General features: G+C 39.3%; 1 protein-coding gene across 11 annotated transcripts in view; it reads right to left on the bottom strand.

The window, feature by feature from the left end:
- MBNL2 (muscleblind like splicing regulator 2) overlaps positions 1-20530 on the bottom strand; it is a 105910-nt gene that overhangs the window by 17459 nt on the left and 67921 nt on the right. For 2 of the 11 annotated variants that reach the window (XM_088159828.1, XM_088159827.1), the window contains exons 3-8: positions 16194-16358; positions 13012-13212; positions 11570-11833; positions 5951-6004; positions 5101-5254; positions 1845-1880 (exon numbers count right to left, since the gene is read on the bottom strand). In XM_088159828.1, the coding sequence (XP_088015954.1) occupies positions 1845-1880; positions 5101-5254; positions 5951-6004; positions 11570-11833; positions 13012-13212; positions 16194-16358 (874 nt within the window). Of the gene's footprint in view, positions 1-345; positions 441-1844; positions 1881-5100; positions 5255-5950; positions 6005-11569; positions 11834-13011; positions 13213-16193; positions 16359-20530 lie in introns of all 11 variants that reach the window. The other 9 variants (XM_088159832.1, XM_088159831.1, XM_014873391.2 and 6 more) reach the window with 7 other exon arrangements.

Raw genomic sequence — 20530 nt, 5'->3', positions numbered from 1 at the left:
TTTGAACTTAGGAGTTAATAACAGACTTTTGTAAGTAGTCCAGTACTACGGTGATTCTAACTCCAGCTGGGTTAATTACACAATAATTAGGTACGAACATCGCAACACAAAACACAGCTACATCATTATTTGCAACAAATGTTAACTCTAAATAAGTGCAACCTGTCCCACAAACACTTGCTATAAACGACTTAAAAATAAAAGTAAAATTTGATGGGGTAAACACAGAAATAAAAAAAAAATTCTCTGTGAGAATTTTTTTTGTTAAAAAAAAATTAAAATAAAAATCTCAGCACTCATTTAGAGTTCAGGATCTTGTGAAAGAAAGCTTTAAAAGGAGCAAACCTGATTTGCTGTGGCTGTTGCGGCGAAGGGAACACTTGTTGCAGGAGTTGTTGCTGCAGAGACAGTGGCGGCCGTAGCGTTGTGCATCATGGGTACTTTCAGGAGGGGAACCATGGAAGCAATGAACAGGAGGGTGCAGCATTATGGTAAGAGAAGTGGTATTTTTGGCATGGTGAATATCAAGAGCGGCAAGCCATCATCATGGGTTAAACCGGCAGATGGCATGCAATCACAGTGCAAAGCGAGAAAGCGTGGCGGAGAAATAAAAAAAAAGGGAAAATAGCTTATTACAAGTACAATTAAAGGAAGGTTGTCAACACAATCGGCGATTCCCAGAAAAAAAGGAGTAAGGACCACTGAAAATGCCAGTGTTGTCTCCAAGAAGAAGATTACTTGTGCAAATGAGGCCTTTACCAAAATAGCCTGTTACCTGCGGATTGTTACATGCGTAATTTGTTTTCCCCCAGTACACCTACAAAGCAATTCAAAATAAAATCCTACTAAAAAAAACCCCAGTGGTTTGCACTGGGAAGAAAACTATTAAATGTTCATCTTAATTTTTAAACACAATTAAAAATAAATTATTTTCATGTATCTTCATTTCGAAGTAAGCTAGATACTCGCTATCTTCCTTATTTATGCATTTTTTCCTACTAGCACTGCATAACTGTTCGACTTTATCAGAGTTAAATTACCATCTGCTTGAGGCAAAAATCAGGAGAGGGATGATAATAATTATCCTGATATATATACACTACTTTGTTTGATCTAAAAAAGCAAGATCGATTTTGTGAAAGACACTGCTTTTGCTCATTTTAAGAATGAATTTTAATCAGCATCTTCATGGGGGAATTATTAATTTGACGTTTTAAAGGCTTGATATTTTAACTGTTTATGTGAGTAGGCCCAAAACCCAAAAATAAAATCACTTTAGATAGAGCAATAGAAGAAAGATTACTTTTCTGTTCAGAGGCTGTTGCATTGTACTTCCACTTTGCATGCCCAAAATGTTAATTTCAAGCTGCAAATATATTTAAAGGAGTGAGATTCAGATCACGAGTTTCAGCAGAACCTCTGTGGATCAAAGTGGGCATTTCTGGGAAACGCTGATAAAACTTTCTAACACACAGCAAAGGAGAAATAGGCACACCACTATGAAACTTTAAAACACTGATGAAATTTGCTGGCTTTTTCCAGTATTTTATGATTTTATAGTACTAGACAATATAAAATATAAAGAGAAATAAAACTTTGAAAACTGAAAAGCAGACTGGAATTCATGGTATTATGCTTTTGCAGCGTAGTTGTTATAGCAGGTGATATCATGTCTAAACTGCGGCTTTCATCTACAATCTAAACACTCTGCAAAGTCAACCAGAAGGACAAGCGAACCTTTAATTCTAGTCAGTGGCTACATCTCACCTAGGATTTTTGAAACAAGTGAATATACATCATATACAGTATAAAAAGAGAGATCAATAAAGAAATTTGGAACCTACCAATACTGGTAGCGGGTGTCATGCACAAAACTGACCCTGCGTGTCATGCAATGATAGGTGAAAAAAGTGGATAAAGGGAAGAAACAGGTTAGCTGTTTAGAGTTAACATTCAAAGTGAGATTCAAGCATAACCACAGAGAAGTAAGTTAGTTAAATGAAACTGTAAGGTCATTCACAGTTTTGCTTTAACACAAAAAGGTGATTGTGCTCTTACTAAACTCCTGTATATACTGTTTGGGTTTTGGCATGTTTCTGTACATATTCAAGATACTTCACAAACTTTTTTACTTATTAATGTTATCCTTTCACGTAGTGCTTTTGCAGCAACAGGTTTTTGTTTATAGAAGCATCTGTGGTTAAAGATCACAGTGTTTGGGACTTTTAGAACTCATTGCATAATTCAGACAGCTCAATGTTGTGCAGATGAACTTTCACCAATTTTTGGCCTTTTGGCTGGAAAAGAAAGTGGAATTAAGACAATATTCTACTGCAAAGGTTTTGCCAAATTTATGTTTGATGTTAATGTACTCATTCTTAACATAATGAAAACAGTACTTTGACAAGTCCCATGCTAAACACCTCAAAGTGTGTAACATTCCAGCAGAAAGCTCCCAGCGCACCTCAGAGGTGCTGTGGGATGACTGCTCACCTGCCATGCAATTTAGCTTTGGTGCCTAGCCCACCTTTAACCTTTCTGGAAAGGCCAAATGAAAGAAAGAGATCAGCCTATTTCCAGTACAGTGCATACAGCAAGCTGGTGAAGGCAAGCAGATAAGGAGACGAGTGCCAGGTTCGTGCATATTTGACACAGAGTCGAATATGCTTCCTGTGCTCCTGCTGAATGACTACTGCAGCCTCGCATCAGACCATTGCAGGACTTGTGTGACTATGAATGACCTTACCCAAGAACAGTCCCCAGAGAATACACAAAGTTCCTCCTCCAGAGGCTATAGAAACACTAACAAACAGCAATGGGAAGAGAGAAAAGATCTGCTGTTTTTAAGATTGTTCACCAAACAATAAGGAGAAGGTGACAAAGCAATCAAACTGATGTAAAACAAACAAAGTGCAGAACTTCAGAGGTAAGCCATGCTAAGTCAAGCCCCACACTTTTTATTAGGGGAGCCAGTGGTTAATAAAGCAGAGAAGTTATATAAAACAATTAAGTTTTATATATATTCCAGCAGCAAAACTTGTCTTAAAATTTAACACACACGCACACACACACAAGGAACACATTTGAAAATTATACCAGTTTAGAAAATATCACATAATCATTTAAAATCCAACAGATAATGTCATGCATTGCTCCTCAGACGTGGGTTGCATGACAGTCCTTACACCCACCAAATCCAACCTTCCCTGGAAGTGTGGGAATATCAGATGTATCATCTTTATTGGAAAGCTCATGACACCCATTCTTATAGAGGGCGTTCCCCTTTCCTGAACTCCTCCCATATCCCACTCCTCTCTTTAATATCCTTCCTTGGAGCTGATGGTGTTTGAAAAGAACAGGAGGTTGATCACTTTAAGAAAGGTTTTCTACTCTGGGGGCTTGGGTTCCATCCGCTACGTTATACCTCTGTTTCTTCTTTTTTTTTTCATGCACTTGTTTTGGGGCTTGAGAACAACCTGGCCCTTAAGGTTTGGGTTTAAGATCCACCCTTCCTACCACTAGAAATTTGTCAGCTAAAACTAGAATTGCAACAATTACTTGGAAAGAGGGATGGACAATAAAAAGTACAAAAAGTGAGCATGAACTTAAGCATGAACATTCCAAAAGTCTGGAAAAATATCCAAACGCTTTTTCACTGAAAAAGGTTTAAACTACTGTATTTTCCATAGTTAATTTGAAGTCCTTGTCAATTACAAATAAGAACAGTAAGCCCTGAAAGGGAGTGCCTAAGAAGGAAAAATACCTATCATGCTATAAATTCTCATAGTTTCAATGTAAAATAAATTAGTGGAAATTTCTGTATGTTCTGTAAGCACAGGGCAGTCTTCCATTCATGTCCAAATAGGCGGTCTCACAATTTATTTATTTTTTTTCAAACACTCCCATAAATGTCAGTGTATTTTCTGCCACACATATTCTGGTGCACCAATGTGCTAAAAATAAGGCTATGCTATTACTTACTATTACAAATACGGGGGCAGGCTCCAAGGTTGTTACTGAGGCCTTATAGAAAAATTCCATGAAGTCAAAGACATCTGTGTTTGTTTTTTATCTTTAAAAACATATGGGAATGCTGATAGATTGGGAAATCATCATGTGTTGCCTTTCATTCCTTGTTTAACCGATATTATTTCTATAAACTAAAATAACATTGCTGAAATATCAAGCACATTTGCAAACACGTAGTTTTAAACTATTCTGAAGTTCACACTTGAGAACACCCTGACACTAAAATACGTAATTTGTAAATTAGGAACGAAGTCGCAGAATTCCTTAGGAGGGATGTTCTGCTTTGGGAAGTTGGAGTGGGGGTGACTGACACAATTTAGAGGGTTGTGTTGTTACTGCTTACACGAGCACCCAGCATATCCCTTCTCTCACAGTGTTAAAGAGAAGCCCTGCCACCAGCCAGGGTGCAGGTCAAGCAATTTCTGAACGCTCTGACTTTCACAGAGCTCTGAGCAATGAAATGTAAATTACATTCACTCATCTTCAGATCATCCCTATGAAGAATTATAACCCCAGCTATGAGCCACAAATGCTAGTGGAAAAGTTCTGGTGGTGCTCCAAACCCACAAAAATGCAGCTGATGCCTAAAAGCCCTTTAGTGCAGCTGCAGGGAGCGATGTGTTTTGCCAGTGCTTCCATGAAGGTATTGACTGGAAGTTTATTGCTGGCGTTCCCCTTCTCAGGGTGCTTGTGCGGGGCTGGGGAAATCCCCACAGCTGCAAGACAGCAGCTGAGGGAGCAGGAGGATGCTGTGGCATCTCTGAAGCGCGATGTTTTTTTCAGCATTTTTGTTGGTGGAAACAGATACATGTTAAAATCCATCCAATTTATAGTAGGCAAAAAGGGGCAAACTCTGGAGAATGATGAGCAAGGCTATGAATTAACGGCATGTTGAAATTTCTGCTTGAATTCTTGTCCTTTGCAAGAGGAATTAAAATAATGTGCAATCATCTGTGCAGACTTCAGCTCAAGTGGGGCAGGGAGCATAATAAAACCTTCTGTTAAGTGCAACTGCCTGACACAGAGGCTACCTCAGGGACACAAAACCAGTTCAATGTGGATACAACATACCTGTTGGGATAAACGCTGCATGCTGCTGCAACTGAGCATTGGCAAGAGCCTGTTGATAGTGCAAGACACTGGGATTGAAAACGGCACTGGCACCATTGCTTTTTTCAAGTGCTTGTCTCTTTGGTAAAGGGTGAAGAACACCAGGAGGAAAGGCCTGCAAATAATAAAGTTAGTTAAAATGGCGCCATTTTTAAGACTTTGTCCGCAACATATACGTAAATACAAAAATTTAGTATTTTTTAAAGCGGCTAAAGATGCCTCGCCATGCATATTAACTCAAAGCACAGCAATGTAAAATGAGTGAAATTTTGTTATTGGTAGCAAAAGCATGGTACTATTAACCTAGAACTGTAGCAGCACAACTACTGAAAAGAAACGTTTGCTTTAAAGCAACGAAAATGGCATTGCCTTTAAGTAGGTTTTCAAATATTACAGGGAGAAAAAACCACTTGTGTTTCATTGCCAAGTATTTTCATTTATTTTTAAATTTAAATATCATTTCCTATTATTATACAGATTAATGGATTACTTTATGCGTTTTCAATTACAAAAGCAGTTTTATCTCAATTTGACTTTTCATGAGAGATTTAAAAAAGATGAAACTGTGTTAGGAACCAAACTAAATCGTCTGCGGTCTATTACGTATGAGAATGAGATGGATAAATAGAGCTTCCGGTAAATTAACGAGTATGTGAAATCATTTCCGGTTGATGTTTGAAAAGTAAAGCGATACAAATTTCATTAGTTGCTTCTCTGAAGGAAAAAAAAAAAAATTATAATAAAATAAACAAAAAAAAAAAAAGGAAAAAAAAAAGCTACATGCAAAGCAAAAGGTGAAAGGTCAAAGTACCAGGTCTACAGTTGCTTCGAGAGGTCGCTTCATTGCTTTGGCAGTCGACTGAGTCTTTTAATAACAGGCAGCGAGCACATGATGGCAGTGGGCCAATGGGAGTCAAGCGAATTAACATACAGGTAAACAGCAAGCAGAGGTGCGTCATGGGAACGGCATTGCATTTGTGGATAGGTGAGAAGGAAAAAAATATTCTGAATGCAATATACAACATACAAAACACTAGGCATGCACAACAACAAAAATGTCTTCTAAAGAAATGAATATTACATTTTGAATTAGTACCGAAGCAAAAATGCATCTACTATACCTTAGTTAAAAGCATATAAGAGAGTAAAATATAGATGTTTGAAATTCAGGAAAGTTGAGTAAAACAGCAGCTTGCAGACACTATTAAGCATCATATAAACACTTCACAGAGATGCAGAAAGTTCTAAGGATACACCTACTGGAATTCCTGATAAGTTAGTTCGGTCACATTTTGAAGCGAGAAAATTGATTTGGGAGGCTACATTTGCAAATACAAAACACTAGTGAAAGGTGTAATGCATTAAAAATGCTATTAATGTCAGTGCTTACAAGGTGAGTGTCGCTTAATTTAGAGAAGTGAATCATTCGATGGTCAAAATGAGAAAGGTTCTCCATTGCCAATACAAAATAGAGTATGTAGTATGTCCAGTTACACCAACTTATCATTAATTCCTTTTCTTTTCTCCTACAGCTGGGTCATTTTTGCAGTTTTTAAAAAATCTTGTAACTTACCACATTACATTGAGAGGGAAAAAGGTCTTTTAGATTGAAAATATACTTTCTAAATATTGCTACAACCTTCAGTACTAGCTTCAGGAGCAGGGAGTAAAACTGGGCTCCCAGTTCATAAGCCAACATTAATATATGAGTTATGATACTAGTCCAGCATTATTAATTTTTCAAAAGAAAGTATTTAGGCAATAGTACATAGGCATATACATTTATGCATTCTTTCAAACTTATGGCTGCATTCTGTAAAAAAATTTCTCATATAAAATATTATTTTCAAGTTTTATAGTGTAAATAATTCTTACAAACCTTTAGAAAGGAAAGAAAAATTTACGTAGAAATTGAAATTTTTACTTTTGTTTTTTAAACACAGGCTGATATTCAGCTCTTTTTAGAATATGCAGATTATGTCTACCTTGAAATCAGTATGTGGAAATAGGGAACAAAAGCTGAAATAGACGAAGACGACAAGGCACAAAATACCTGCAAACTATCTTGTGGTCATAAGTTTATCAGATGCCAACAGGGTATTCTGCAGGACAGTCCTCATTTTACTTTTTCCTTGTTCCTGTCTACGAGCCTTCTCAACACCTCCCTCATCTCTTCATTAGCACTTTTCTGGATTACATACCCTGATCTACAGGATCTGCTCATCTCTCTGGGCCCAAGAGCCAGACACAACAAGAAACACCCAGTCTTGAAGTGGGGATCTGGACAGACTTCTGCCTGAGCAGGGCACGGTGCAGGTACCACTGCAGAGAACATCACTGCCTGGGGCACAGCCTCAGAGCCACTCTGCCTCCACCACAGAGGGAAGTCTACACAGAGGTGATGCAGTACAACTGAATTCAGCATCATGCGATGATGAAGCCCACAAGTTCAAATCAACATCGCTAAGAGTGAAGTGTTTCAGTTAATTACCTTTATTATACAAATACAGATCTTATCTAATCTCACTTGGTAACTTATTATCTCTCTGTTTATTATTGCCTTTCTGCAATTCTTCTCCATGCTCTACATCACCTCTCTACTTTGAAGCTTTCTTCTGGCTTTCCCCTCATATTCTTCAGCAAGTTCAGTCTCAGCCTTCCCAACTCGAAGGCTTGATCTGTTCCTAAACATACTCATCAACCTTGGTTCCATATAGTCTCACATTCTTTTCAGGCCTTGAAACTGCTAATTTTGCTCTCCTACATTAATATTTTCTTTTATTTCATCCTGAAAACTTCCTTTGCCTCTTTCTGTTCCATCAGATTATCTTCTTCTCCTCAATATTTGATCGACATAACAACCAACGAATCAATAGCTACAGGCTGGAGAGGAAGAGGATACAAAAAGGAAATAAAGATAAAATTAAAAATGATCAAACATTCAAGGCATGGTATTGGCCTGCCATATCGCACATTGGTATTGGCTATAATATCTCCTGAATACAAACAAGATCCACACAGCAGTGGCCTCCATGAATGTGCAAGGAGCCTCTGACTAAACTAAAAGGAAAGAAGGAAAGCTCACAAGAGGTGGGAGCAGGGACAGATGGCTCAGGAAGAACAGGGACACAGCCTGAACACGCAGGGATATGTTAGGAGAGTCAAAGATCACCTGGAGTTCAATCTGGCAAGGGATGTGAAAGACAACCAGAAGGGCTTCTCAGCAACAAAAGGAAGACTAGAGAAAATGTGTTTCCACTGCTGAATGGGGCAGGCAACCTGGTGACACAGGACATGGAGAAAGCTGAGGTTCTGAAAATCCTTTCCATCTCAGTCTTTACTAGCAAGACTGGCCTTCAGGCCAGTGGGAGACCAGTGGCAAAGTCTGAAGTGAAAAAGATTTTCCCTTGGAGGAGGATGATCAGGCTAGGGAACATTTAAACAAGCTGTATGTACACAAACCCATAGGAACTAACAGAATGCACCTCGGGTGCTGAGTGAGCTGGCCAATATCACTGCAAGGTTACCCTTAATTATCTTTGAAAGATTCCTGTGACTGGGGGAAATTCCCAAAGACCATAAGAAAGTAAATTACACTCCTATCCTCAAAAAGGACAGGGAGGGAGGTCTGAGGACTGACAAGTTGGTCAGTCTCACCTCAGTTCCTGGGAAAGCAATTGAGCAAATCCTCCTGCAAACCATCTGCAAACACATGAAAGCCAAGACAATGATGGGAAGTAGTCAGCATAGATTTATGACAGGGAAATTGTGCTTAACCAGCCTGACATCCTTCTATGATGAGACTGGAAGGGTGGTGAAAGGATGTTGTTTCTCTTGATTTCTGAAAAGGATTTCAACACCATTTCATTTTCACAGACAAAATTATTTATCATGGGCTAAATGGGAAACAGGGAGGTGGACTGACAATTGTCTCACATGCCAGCCTCAAAGGGATGTGACCAGCAACACAAAGCCCAGCTGGAGGCCAGTCACCAGTGCTGTGAAACTTGGAGGAGTGTTGATACACAAGATAGACGTGCTACTGCTCAGAGGGGCTAGAAAATCTGGAGAAACGGGCACAGAGGAACTTCACTAAGTCCGACAAAGAGAAATATTAAGACCTGCACCTGGGGAGGAACATCACAAGGCACCAGTACATGCTGGGGGACCACAAAGGCTTGTCAGAAAAGACCCTTAAGATCCTAGTGGATAACAAGCCAGCAATGTGGCTTCATAAGCAAAAGTAGCTGATGGCTCACTGGGCTGCATTGGGAAGAGTATCACCAACAGGTGGAGGGAGGTGATTCTTCCCCTCTACTCAGCCCTGGCGAGGCCAAATACGGAGCACTCTGTCCAGGTCTGGGCACCTCACTACAAGAAAGACACAGGTGTACTAGAAAACACTCCAATAAAGGACCTGAAAGATGATCAAGGAGCTGGATTCAGCCTGGAGAAGGTACAGGGGAATCTCATCAGTGTATACAAACACCTGATTTCAGGGTAAAGATGGAGCCAGTGGTGCCCAGGGACGAAAGAAGAGGCAATGGAAACAAATTTATATAAAAGAAATTCAATTTAAATATAAGATTAAAAAAAACCAAAAAAACTTCTCTTTTTACTGGAAGTATGGAGCAGGTTTTCAAGTTATGGAGTTTAGATTCTTAGAGACTTTAGTAAAGCAAACAGGCACATCCTGGGCAATCTCCTCTAGCTCCCTGGCTCAAGAAAGGGATACAGGCTGGAATATTTTGTACGTATTTCCCTGCAAAATGTTACCCTGAATTATGGGTCCCCGTTGCCTTCTCTTGTGACATTAGACTGCTAACATTTCAATTTTGTGTTTCCAAAGATGCTTCATCTTGCTTTGAGGCTAATGCAACTCTAATTAAGCCTTATTTAAAACCACAGGATATATATCTGCTACCATTACTGAAGTGCGGAAAAAATTAATCCCCTCATCTCTCTCCTTTCTTATTCAGTATAGTTTCTAGAAATACGACATTCTCTAAATGTACAATAAATATTGCACAACAGAAGCTAATCAGAATAAAAACCCAATCTTCTCTGCTTTAATTTCCAGATGGTATTCAATTTCTGCAAGCACAGGAAACTTTAACTAAAAATCATCCAATTTGAAACAAAGGCTGTGGATACTATTAGAGAAAGAATATTAAAACTTGAGAAATACTCTTCTGTTTCATGGTTTATTTTCTTGCATAACTTACCCTTTGTCCCTCAAAAAAATTTTTTCTAATTTGTTAAATACAATAGCTTGGGGTAGTTATGTACTGTACTGTATTGTGTTTCTGGTAGGCTTTTTAACCAGAGAATAACTGTATTGTTTTTAACTATTGTATGCACTGCCTACAAGTCCACAAACCACATCTGCTTAATTATTCGTCCACTGCCAGCAATGAGGACAATGATTCTTTGATTTGCTGACAGAAGTTTTGTCTCTCAAGTCAGATCCTGCATATTCAATTTATTTAACTTTATCACTACCACTGCAAATTCATCAGCTTTCCCGGTAGCAACTGTAAGAGGAATCCAATCCTGGTGAAGGGGTGGGCTGTCTTGTCTGAACAGTTTTAAGTAAGAGGTTAAAAGATCTGAAAATAAAAGTTCTCACTCTTTTCTTCTGACTGTAGCCACAATGTTTCCTTCCTAAGGATTCCCATTACAGTTGACTACCTTAAAACTTCATGATTCAAGGAACTGGCCTATAATAGTGGGAGAGGCAAGAAGTCTCTACGTGTGAAATGCCATCTAATCAAAGTTAAAAAAAATACAGGCAACACTTTTTAGTCATTTGGGATAGCTGTAGATCTACAGAGGGAAGTTCTTTCTCATCCTCAGGCAGGCACTAATGGTAGATCAGATGAATGTCCTAGCTTTTCTACACTACCAGTACAGTGAGACCAAAGTTGCTGGCTAATTGTCTCATTTCTAAGGTGGACTGTGCTGAATCTCAGTGCAGGTTTCTGCTCTACTACTGATCTCTGGAGCAAGCGCCCTCTCTTTGCTTTTCTTCCAAATTTCCACATGTGTATCTGCCATCAAAGAGCTATAACAGCATATGTGTCCCTGTTTTCCTGGGAACACTGAAGCTTATCAGTTTTGTTTCTGTTTGGAAATACTAGGGGCAAATTTGCATATAATTAAGGCAGAGAACAGAAGTGGTATAGAGTGTCATTTGCTTCACTGTCTTGAATAGAAATACAGCATTAAAACAAGGGCATAAAGAAAAGAAAGTGCTTCCTCCCATCAAGCAATAGTAATAATTTTATAAATTCTTATCTTTCACCAAAATTAAAAAAAAAAAAAAGTTTAAAAAAAGGAGGCAAAAGAGAAAAGAAAGTATAAGCAAACAGCATTAAATTGAAGCAAAATAGGCATTAAAAAAAAGGCAGCCATACATGCCAGCACTTACCATCACAGTCGCAGCTGCCGCAGCTGCCTGGGCTGCCACTGCAGCCTGGTTGGCTTGGTGTTGCGCCGCTTTGATTTTGGCCTGCAAATGTGCAGGAGGGTGAAAATACTTGCATTTCTCCCTCATGCAACGACCTTTTATGTAATCCATACACACGGTTACGGTGTTGTCGTTAGTGTCAATCATTGTGCTGTCTGCCGGATGCGCAAAGCGGCAATCAGTCTCTCCACGCGCACAGTTCCCCCGCTGGAACTCCCTGCACACCTACGTGCAAAACAACACACGTTGCAGGGCCACAGCTCGGCGCAACGTGAAAGGGCAAGGAGTGTCCCACGCCCCCAAAAGACAGACCTGCCCCCTTCCCCATGTCAGCTCAAGTTTTACAGCAACTTCAGTTTAATAAACCCTTCATCTTTTGGTGGGTGAGGGCAGCGCACCTACTTTACCCTTATGTTCTTGGCTCCTCAGGTAGATCTCTGGTACTGTGGCTAAATAAACTTAACATGCAACAGAAGCATTCCCAAACGCCTTTCCTTTTTCCTGTTTAGAAAGCAGCTGGGAAGGATACTTACTCACGTAACTGCTCCTGAAAAACTAGCTGGGAATCACAAAATATTTTGTCTCTTTCTGACTACACTTTGTATTCTTGCAGGTTGACTGGTAGGGAAGGAGTTCCTCTTGCTGAAACCCAGGGAAAATACACATCAGATTCACTGTATTTTTATGGAGTCTACAAACAAAATTGAGAGCCTACTTAAAAATAATTTTCAAAAATGGGCAGAATGAACACACTGATTTTCCTAAGAAGAAATGCACTCTAGACACAGGTGCTTAGGTTTTTGGGAAAGAACATTCATTTCTGCAAGAGCCATTTGGTCTCCTTGTGTACTCTGATCACAGATTCCACTGAGTCCAGCCACACAGTGATCCAGCAACAGCTAGGAGGCTCTTTACATAGCTGGGGGCCTGTCCCTTCAGCCTGCTGCAGGGTTGGTAATATTCCACATGTCCCTTGGCAGCTCAGGGCTGAAGGGCTATACCATTCCCCTAATATTGATCCATAAAGCTATAAAATTGCCTTATTATCAGTGAAGAAAAACCAAGACAATTATTACTGAAATAAAAAAAGTGCTTGTTAGATATTTCATCAAGGCATGCCTTTACAGGAACATATACCTGAGGTTTTTTGAGATGATGAATTTTACAAAAAACAAAAACTCATGCTGATGTCTGTGTATTAAATATAAGCAAAAATACTACCTTAAAAATAACAGTATTTAATTACCACTGGCTGCAAGTGTCAAAATTGTGCCTGGTTACAAGTTTTTTATGTGTAGCAACTAAATTGAAGCTTTGCTTCTAAAACAACAGTCATATCCTCCAGGAACTCTCACATAGCCTGACAGAGAATGTATTTCTAGTCACAATGGTGTCCACAGTACCTCCAGTTTATCAGTCCTGAGGAGTTTCTGGGTAGCAGTTGAACTGGGGACTGAAACCGGTGGACTTCCAGGAACAATGACAGGCGGCGTGGGTAGGATCTCAGTCGGGACTAAGCCAACTCCTGGTGTTACTGGCGTTAGGTAAGGAGCAAAGCTAATAGCCGTGTTCGTTCCTATTGTGGGACCCACTGGAAATGTGGGCTGAAAAAGGAAAACACACACCAAGATGAAAAAAAAAGCCCCTTAATCAACAGCATACTAGTTATCTTTTGCTTGCTGTTCTTTCTGGCACCGATTCATTTTCTTAATGAAAAAACTTCAAACAGCTGGCAAAACACACAGCATCCTCTCTTCTTTTAATCACGTAACACATTCCAGCAGCACACGAAGAACCACCTTTGTAACTCCATTATTGGAAAAGAGTCTACTGATGCAAAGGAAGTCCTACTTTGAACCTGAATCTGTGTGGAGGTCCAGCTTACATTGCAGGCTTATTTACACATCTAAATGTAGAAATAACACAGACTTTATTACTTTTTCTCAGTACCTGTTTTCCTTGGGAAAACAGGCTGTTTTTTGAAGTATTCAGATTTCATAGCTGAAGCATTATTAACTATATTAAAGCCATATTTCTAATAAGAGTACATATAATGAGTTCTTTGGCATGTAACTTCCAGTATGTTTGTGTACTGTATTTTGCCACCTCCTGCAATTATATGTTACTGTGTCTCATACACTGAGAAAACTCACCTTCGCAAACGTTTGTGTGCTCAGCTGTCACCAGTGGCAAGGAAAATAAATATTGTAGTCTCAGCTGGACACAATATTTAGAATGGGATTATTCAGGCTTAGATTAGTTCATCATATGAAAAACTTTGATTGGAGGGAACGATACAGGCCTAAAAATCTTGTTTTGTTCCTTCCTACAGTGAGTCAGTGAAGTCATGACCAGAAGAAAGAGCATTTGTGTGATGCTAAAACAGCCGTGATGAGGCAGAATAGTGGGTTTGTTACCACTAGCTCCACGGGGGTGGAGGCAGAACATCACCATTGTCAGCCCATGCTCAGACCTGGAAAGTGCTTTAGTTCTGCAGAGCTGAACACTCCAGAGAGTGAAGCTATAATAATAAACGAGGAAAAACTACAGGACACATCTCCGATTAGCTTTGTCATAAATGAGGCTCCCATATAAGCCAGCAGCTGGAAACACAACAGCACAACACTTAAACTTCAAAACACTCTAACAAAGGGGAAGTGTCTTTCTCATTAAGGTGGCCTGCATGACATATAGTAGGCAGAAAATACGCAAGAGAAAACACAGGAGCTAAAAGGCAGGTCTTTTTCTTTTTTGTTTGCGTTTAGTTTACTCTAGATATTTTTGTCTTTGGAACCAATTACTAAATTATAAATGGATGTGACTTTGTACCAGTAAGATGCTCTGAGCATACAGATTAACCAGGAAAACCAACTATACAGAAATGGCATCTAACTCCCCTTATGTGCATTATGCTGTGCTTTAATCAGTGATCAAATCTGCTTGATATCAAGCAACCCAGTTTATGTCAAACATGAGCTAAATTCTGAAGAGCATAATAATGAACATTTATATGAAACAATGGTTCGACTATGTTGAAGACAATCCATGTTATGTGAAATATAAATAACAGCTTTGTGTCAGATATGATTTTAAGAATAAATCCACTCGTCAAATGACTTCTATGAAATTTTCTTTCACTTTTTATCCATTTGGTCAAGGCTGAATCATCTTAATCTGGCAATTTATGTGAGACAGGCCTGGCATTTTTATCACAGCAATCAGTACAGAAGACATTACGTCAACGAAATTGTAAAGTTCAAATGATGAAATGGATGAAAAGAAAAAAGTATAATTTTGCCACTTCAATTTTGCTCATAATATTAAGCAGTGGAATCTATTACTTCATCAAAACTTTTTCTGATGAAAACTCAAGGAGTAAATCCCCAGGAAATACCAAGACACCTTAGGAGGCCAACATCACCAGATACAATTTGATGAACGTGTACCAGAAATTCAGGGAGTCCTGACACTTAATTCCCAATCCCACTTGACAGTAGATGTTCCAAGTATAAAAAGGCATTATTGAAAAAGGCATCTAGGGTGAGCTTCCTGTGACCAAATGCAGATGTCTTCTTCTGAGATACCTACACTTCACTTCTGTGGTAGCCCATGGAAAGACAAAGGCACTCTGAAAACGGAATCATCTAATCCAAATGCTGATGCCTGGAACAAGCCAAGCAAATAGTAATTAGTTTATCAAAAGACATAGGCACGCCTATAAATGGACCTTGGAAACTCATTGCAGAAGTTCATGCTAACACTCCAGGTGCCTCATGTTAGAGAAAAAAAAAATCCCACTCCAGTGGGATGCCTTACACTAGGAATTTAGATTGAAAAAACATCATTAGCAGCCATGTATGAAAAGTCTAATTCAGATTACTTGCCAAACTTCCAGTGCTTTGGAAGTCTGCTACACTGAGGAGCCCAACTGCAAAGGCTGTCCAGAGCAACTGATCACTTTAGTGCATATCCAAAGATGCTGCTTATGCATGCCAGACTCTAGTTCTATATCACCTCCTGGATACAAAGTGTCTCAGGCACCATATGAATCACCTTGAGACAAAACACTGAGTTTGTGAAGAGCAGGCACGACCAATTCTCTGTCTTATCCTCAGACACTTCAACAGAGTAAGAAAATGCTACCCATTAAGATTTGTCCCCGGTACTGGGATTAAATAATATTTAAAGCCATTCAAAGCCATAGACTCCTGAGAAACTTTGTGTTCCTACTCAAATTTCTTACTAGCAAATTATTGTTATTATAAAAATTTTCACCTCCAGAAGGATTATAGGTAAAAATCTTGCAGACGTGACATGAAATGCCTTAAGGGGATTGGGGGGGGGAGGAGGAGGAGAGGAAAAAAATGCAAATTATGATGGAATAAAAGAAAAATGAATCAAGTCTACAGCAGCACTCCATTACATTTTGAAATGCAACTATAAATGAACATATCTTTAGCATCTTGACCATTCCTTAAGTAAACAGACAGGGACTATTTTTACTGATACTATTTAGAGAACTTTTGCAGGTCAATGGAGTCTTCAACTTTACTTACCATTAAGACCATCAGAGAAATATACTTACCACTGGCTGTAGTGGTGTCCCTGGAAACATGAACTGCATTTGCTGGGCGAGCATTGCTGCTGCAGTTTTTTGTTGGATTAAGTTGTTCCTGCCATTGATTTCCAGTTGAGTTTTTAAATGTGTTGGTGGATGAAGGTACTTGCAGTTCTCCCTTGTACAACGACCCTGGAAAAAGAAGTCACACTAATCAGTCGGCTGCTTTTGATGATAGTTCAATGCCTTTGAGCAAAATATTACATCATAAACTGAGCAAGAACTAATGAAACACAGAGTGTTTGCTGGGAACTATGTAGAGGACTGGGAGGAGCTGATGGCCTTGAGCTCTGCCTCAGCCCATCAGCTCTGATTGATCATTAAGGCTATTAGCCACAGGGAAAAAAAGAGAGAAAGGCTGTAAATCAGCGTTTTCATTGTTAAGTACACATCACTGCCATACAATTAATAAACTCAGAACTGTCCAGACAGCCTGAACTGCCTCTCAGGACATCCTGGCTAGAGTATCTGGTGTTACCGTAACATAATTTTTTTTTATTACATGACATCACATGATGAATAACAAATTGAAACCTTCTTTAAGAGAAATGCAGCTTATAAGTACATCACATTAAAATAATTGTATGATCATGGCAGTGAGGATCTAAAGTTGCCACTCTCTGCTTGTGTTCTCTCATACATTCACCCGTATTCCAGTTCACTGCCTTCCAGCCTCCTGTTTTTATTACATCAGCACAACTTTGAACTATTTCCATTCAAGTATAAAAGAAGTAAAGGTGGTACTTTTACAGCCTAAATTTAGAAGCAGTGCATGGATCTAAATCTGAAGGTACACAGAAAAAGCACAGGAGGAGTTTTTAGATAGTTATGAGATAATTAGAGACCATAAAAATATAGGTGGGCTGTCATTTTGAGATGGCTTGGGTTAGAGGAGATGGATGTACAAGCTGACCCCAAACATAGGCAGAGCGGTGGAAGACACAGTGATGTATTTTACCCCAGAAAGGGAAATTGTAGAGTGCACCAGGAGGTTGTGCAGCTGCAGGGCAGGACCTGCAGAGATCAGAAGCTCCTTGATGACATGGCTCACAAACAATCACAGAATTTTAAGAGCTGCAACTAGAGGACCTAAAGCATTAGTCAAACCACATTGGATACACTCTACTTGTATAAGTTGTTTCTAAATTGAGATGTTTCTAAGAAGTGCTTTTTAAACTTCCCATTCACCAGTGTTAGGGCTTTACTATTTGTAGACAAGCAGGAATATCCTTCTACAGTCAAGAAAGCATCCAGATCCCTAGGCAGGAATATCACACAGTACAGACATACACTGACTCCATATATGTACACACATACACACACTGCTACAAAACTTTCAACAGGCTTCAAATGTCCCAAAACTAGTGCCATTGTTACACTTTTGACTTAGACACCGAAACAGTGCAGATTCTGCCTCTAATTTGCTACAAGGATGTCATAACTAGCTGTTTAGGGGTGAGTTAAACATGAAGTTTCTCCTGTGTTGAGGCTGATGGGAATAAAAACAGCTATTTCCACACTATTAAATTATTGAGAACAGCCCCTTCCTGAGCTGCCCCTGGCTACTGCGGTGAGTATGATAAACAGCAGAAGCCAGAAAATGCGAGAAAGATAAAAAGTTAAGAAAATCAATGGTCTCAATACTTAGGAACCATAGTCTCAGTGCTGTTTGCACCACCTAGTACAGATGCAGCCACTTTCAGGACATCATGACTTCCTTCTGTTGAGAGAATCACTAATGCTGCCTGATTTAATGAATTACACAAAAAGAACATTTACTTTGTCAGCTGGCGTGAGCAGAACCAGAAATAGCCATGATCTGATGGACACAAAAGAAAGCTGGCTCTTTCATTTGGGGGGAATGTGGCCTTTACCATCATAATGCTGAACTGGAGCAGATTCAGCACAGACAATGAGCATATGGTTTTCTTCTTGGCTGATGAGGCCAACTGATTTAGACATTTTCAACTAAGATCTATTTTACCTTAGCCTATTTGCCTATGGCAAATCTAAAAATTAAAACAGCAAAATCATATCAACCTACTGAATCTGATGGAAATATCAACATATGGAATCAAACATGTTCCTTAAACAAGGCCTGAGAGCAACTCTCATGCATAGTGGCTTCTGAAATACCTTAATCCTGAAGAGCGCCTTCAGCTAGACCTCCAGTCTTACCTTTGAAAGCACACAGCTACTGTATACCATCACTTCAAGCTCTGCAAAGCAACCCACAGTGCACAAAAGATTGGTTATTTCTGAAAACTTTCAGAAATAATCCAACCATACAAAAATGTACTGTCTGCTCTGAAGTAATTCATGTCTGTGCATCATTTACTAGTTTTATGAGCTCCTGGTTAGCAATGAACGTGTGTACTATAAAAGAGCTGTGTGGTCCTGCCATGCTGCTATAGAAAGCCCTCCAAACAGATCAAGCCTTGTTGAAATTAAATGACCCAAAGTAAACTGCAGTGGAATGAGCACTGAAAATAGTGAGCAAATTAATCTACCCTCACTACCAAAATTAAATAAATTCTGAGATCGGCTTTTTTACTTGTTGGACCTACAATGGTAGCAAGAAAACATCTTTGAGGAATTTTTCATTCCTTTTTTCCCAAATGCTCCATTTCCCAACTACTAATCACTGCACAAACAAAAATTCAAACTTATAGTATCATTTCAGTCAAATGAAATTAAATTGACCCTGAAATTTTTTTGTTTACTAAAATGTTAAATATGAAGTCCAACTGACATGGTAGCACGTATCACCCAAAAAGCAGAACAGGCAACTGTACACAACATGCAGGCACATTCAATGTATTGGCTGGGTCACCATCAATGAGATCACTTTGTAAAAAACTACTATGTTAGAAGGCCACATCATCACAAATTCAGAGACAAAATCAGGTACTTTAACTTGCAGGTGCATCAATATCAAGCCTCCAGAGCGAGGTTTGCTTCATCTTAAAACCACAGCAGTTTAGGAGCTGTTCCCCAGACACTCAGTCCCTTTGACACAGGATGGCACAAACTCGGCAGGATAAGGCAGGGGGCAGGGAAAAATAATTGCTTCTTGCAACTTTTAACCTGTTCCCAGATATGAGTCAGAGTCCTGAAACTGAGGGCACAGACAGATTGGTTTGAAACTGGGTCCCTAGAAACTCCTGTCACCCATGAAGTGAAGGTTATCAACAAGCACATCATAAGCAGTTGCTCACTTCTCATGGGAGTTCATGCAAAAAAATCACTTTCAGTGAGCTGTCTCCTTATCTGCAATGGATAGGAACAATGAACAGATATCAGACTGCACTTCCAACAGCCTGTTACTCTCTTTATCCTGGAAGGATGGTACCTAACTCTGACCTTTTATTTCTTTGCCTTTTTCCTCTACAGCTGTCCAGCCTACTGCCCAGCACCACATTTCAGGCAGGCAATGGAAAGTTTTAACAGAAAATCTACTTTTCTACTGCTAATTATCTGGACTCGTGTGGCTCGTGTCAGGCTGTCCCACAGGTTTCAATCCACTAAAGCAGTGGGAGAGAAGGGAAAGGGTGCATCGAGGAGCTGGGAACTCAAAGAACTTCAGTGCCCAATACCAGGGCACAGCAAAGAGAGGTTCTACTTCTGCAGGGGCAATGGTCTTAGGAGCTGCTACCTGACTGGCTTAATTTCAAAAACACACCCCTTCACAAGCCATGTCGCACCATTGGCTTTTTTTTTAAAACAACAGATTTTCCCATTAAGAACAATAGGTAGTTTGTCTAAGATCAATGCCACAAGACAGCCTATAGACTAGAGTATATTAAAAAGCTAGATATGTGCTTAGAATTTTAAATTTAAAATAAGCAAAATGAGGTGAATATAGAAGTAACACCCCACAACTTTGCATAACACACTAAGGATCCATTTCTTGTTTTTGAATATTTCATAAATTCACAACCTCTTTCAGTATTTTACTCTTGCTCTAATAGTAACAATAACAATAATTAATTCAAGCCTGAGAATTGTTTATGTATAATAATGAGCTTGTTTTACTTATTAAAATTATCTTCCATACAAGTAAGATGTTTGAACAGAAAAGTAAAATGCAAAACAATGTGCCTGCTATCTCTTAAGGCAAGTATCAACTAAAGCTTCAAGAATTATTTTGCCCAGGTACGGAATTTCAGGCAATTTATCGATGCTATTAGTGGGAAATAACAGAGCATGACTCGCCCAACTCACAGCATAGCCTAACATCTGGCACATCTTTAAAAAACAGGCTATCCAATGAGAAGCAGAAAGTAGGAGGCCTGCTGCCTTGC

This window comes from Sturnus vulgaris, chromosome 2, assembly GCF_052056855.1.
Source record: "Sturnus vulgaris isolate bStuVul1 chromosome 2, bStuVul1.hap1, whole genome shotgun sequence".
NCBI classification, from domain to species: domain Eukaryota; kingdom Metazoa; phylum Chordata; class Aves; order Passeriformes; family Sturnidae; genus Sturnus; species Sturnus vulgaris.
The sequence above is the reverse complement of the archived record's forward strand: the minus strand, read 5'-3'. Positions and strand labels throughout refer to the sequence as shown.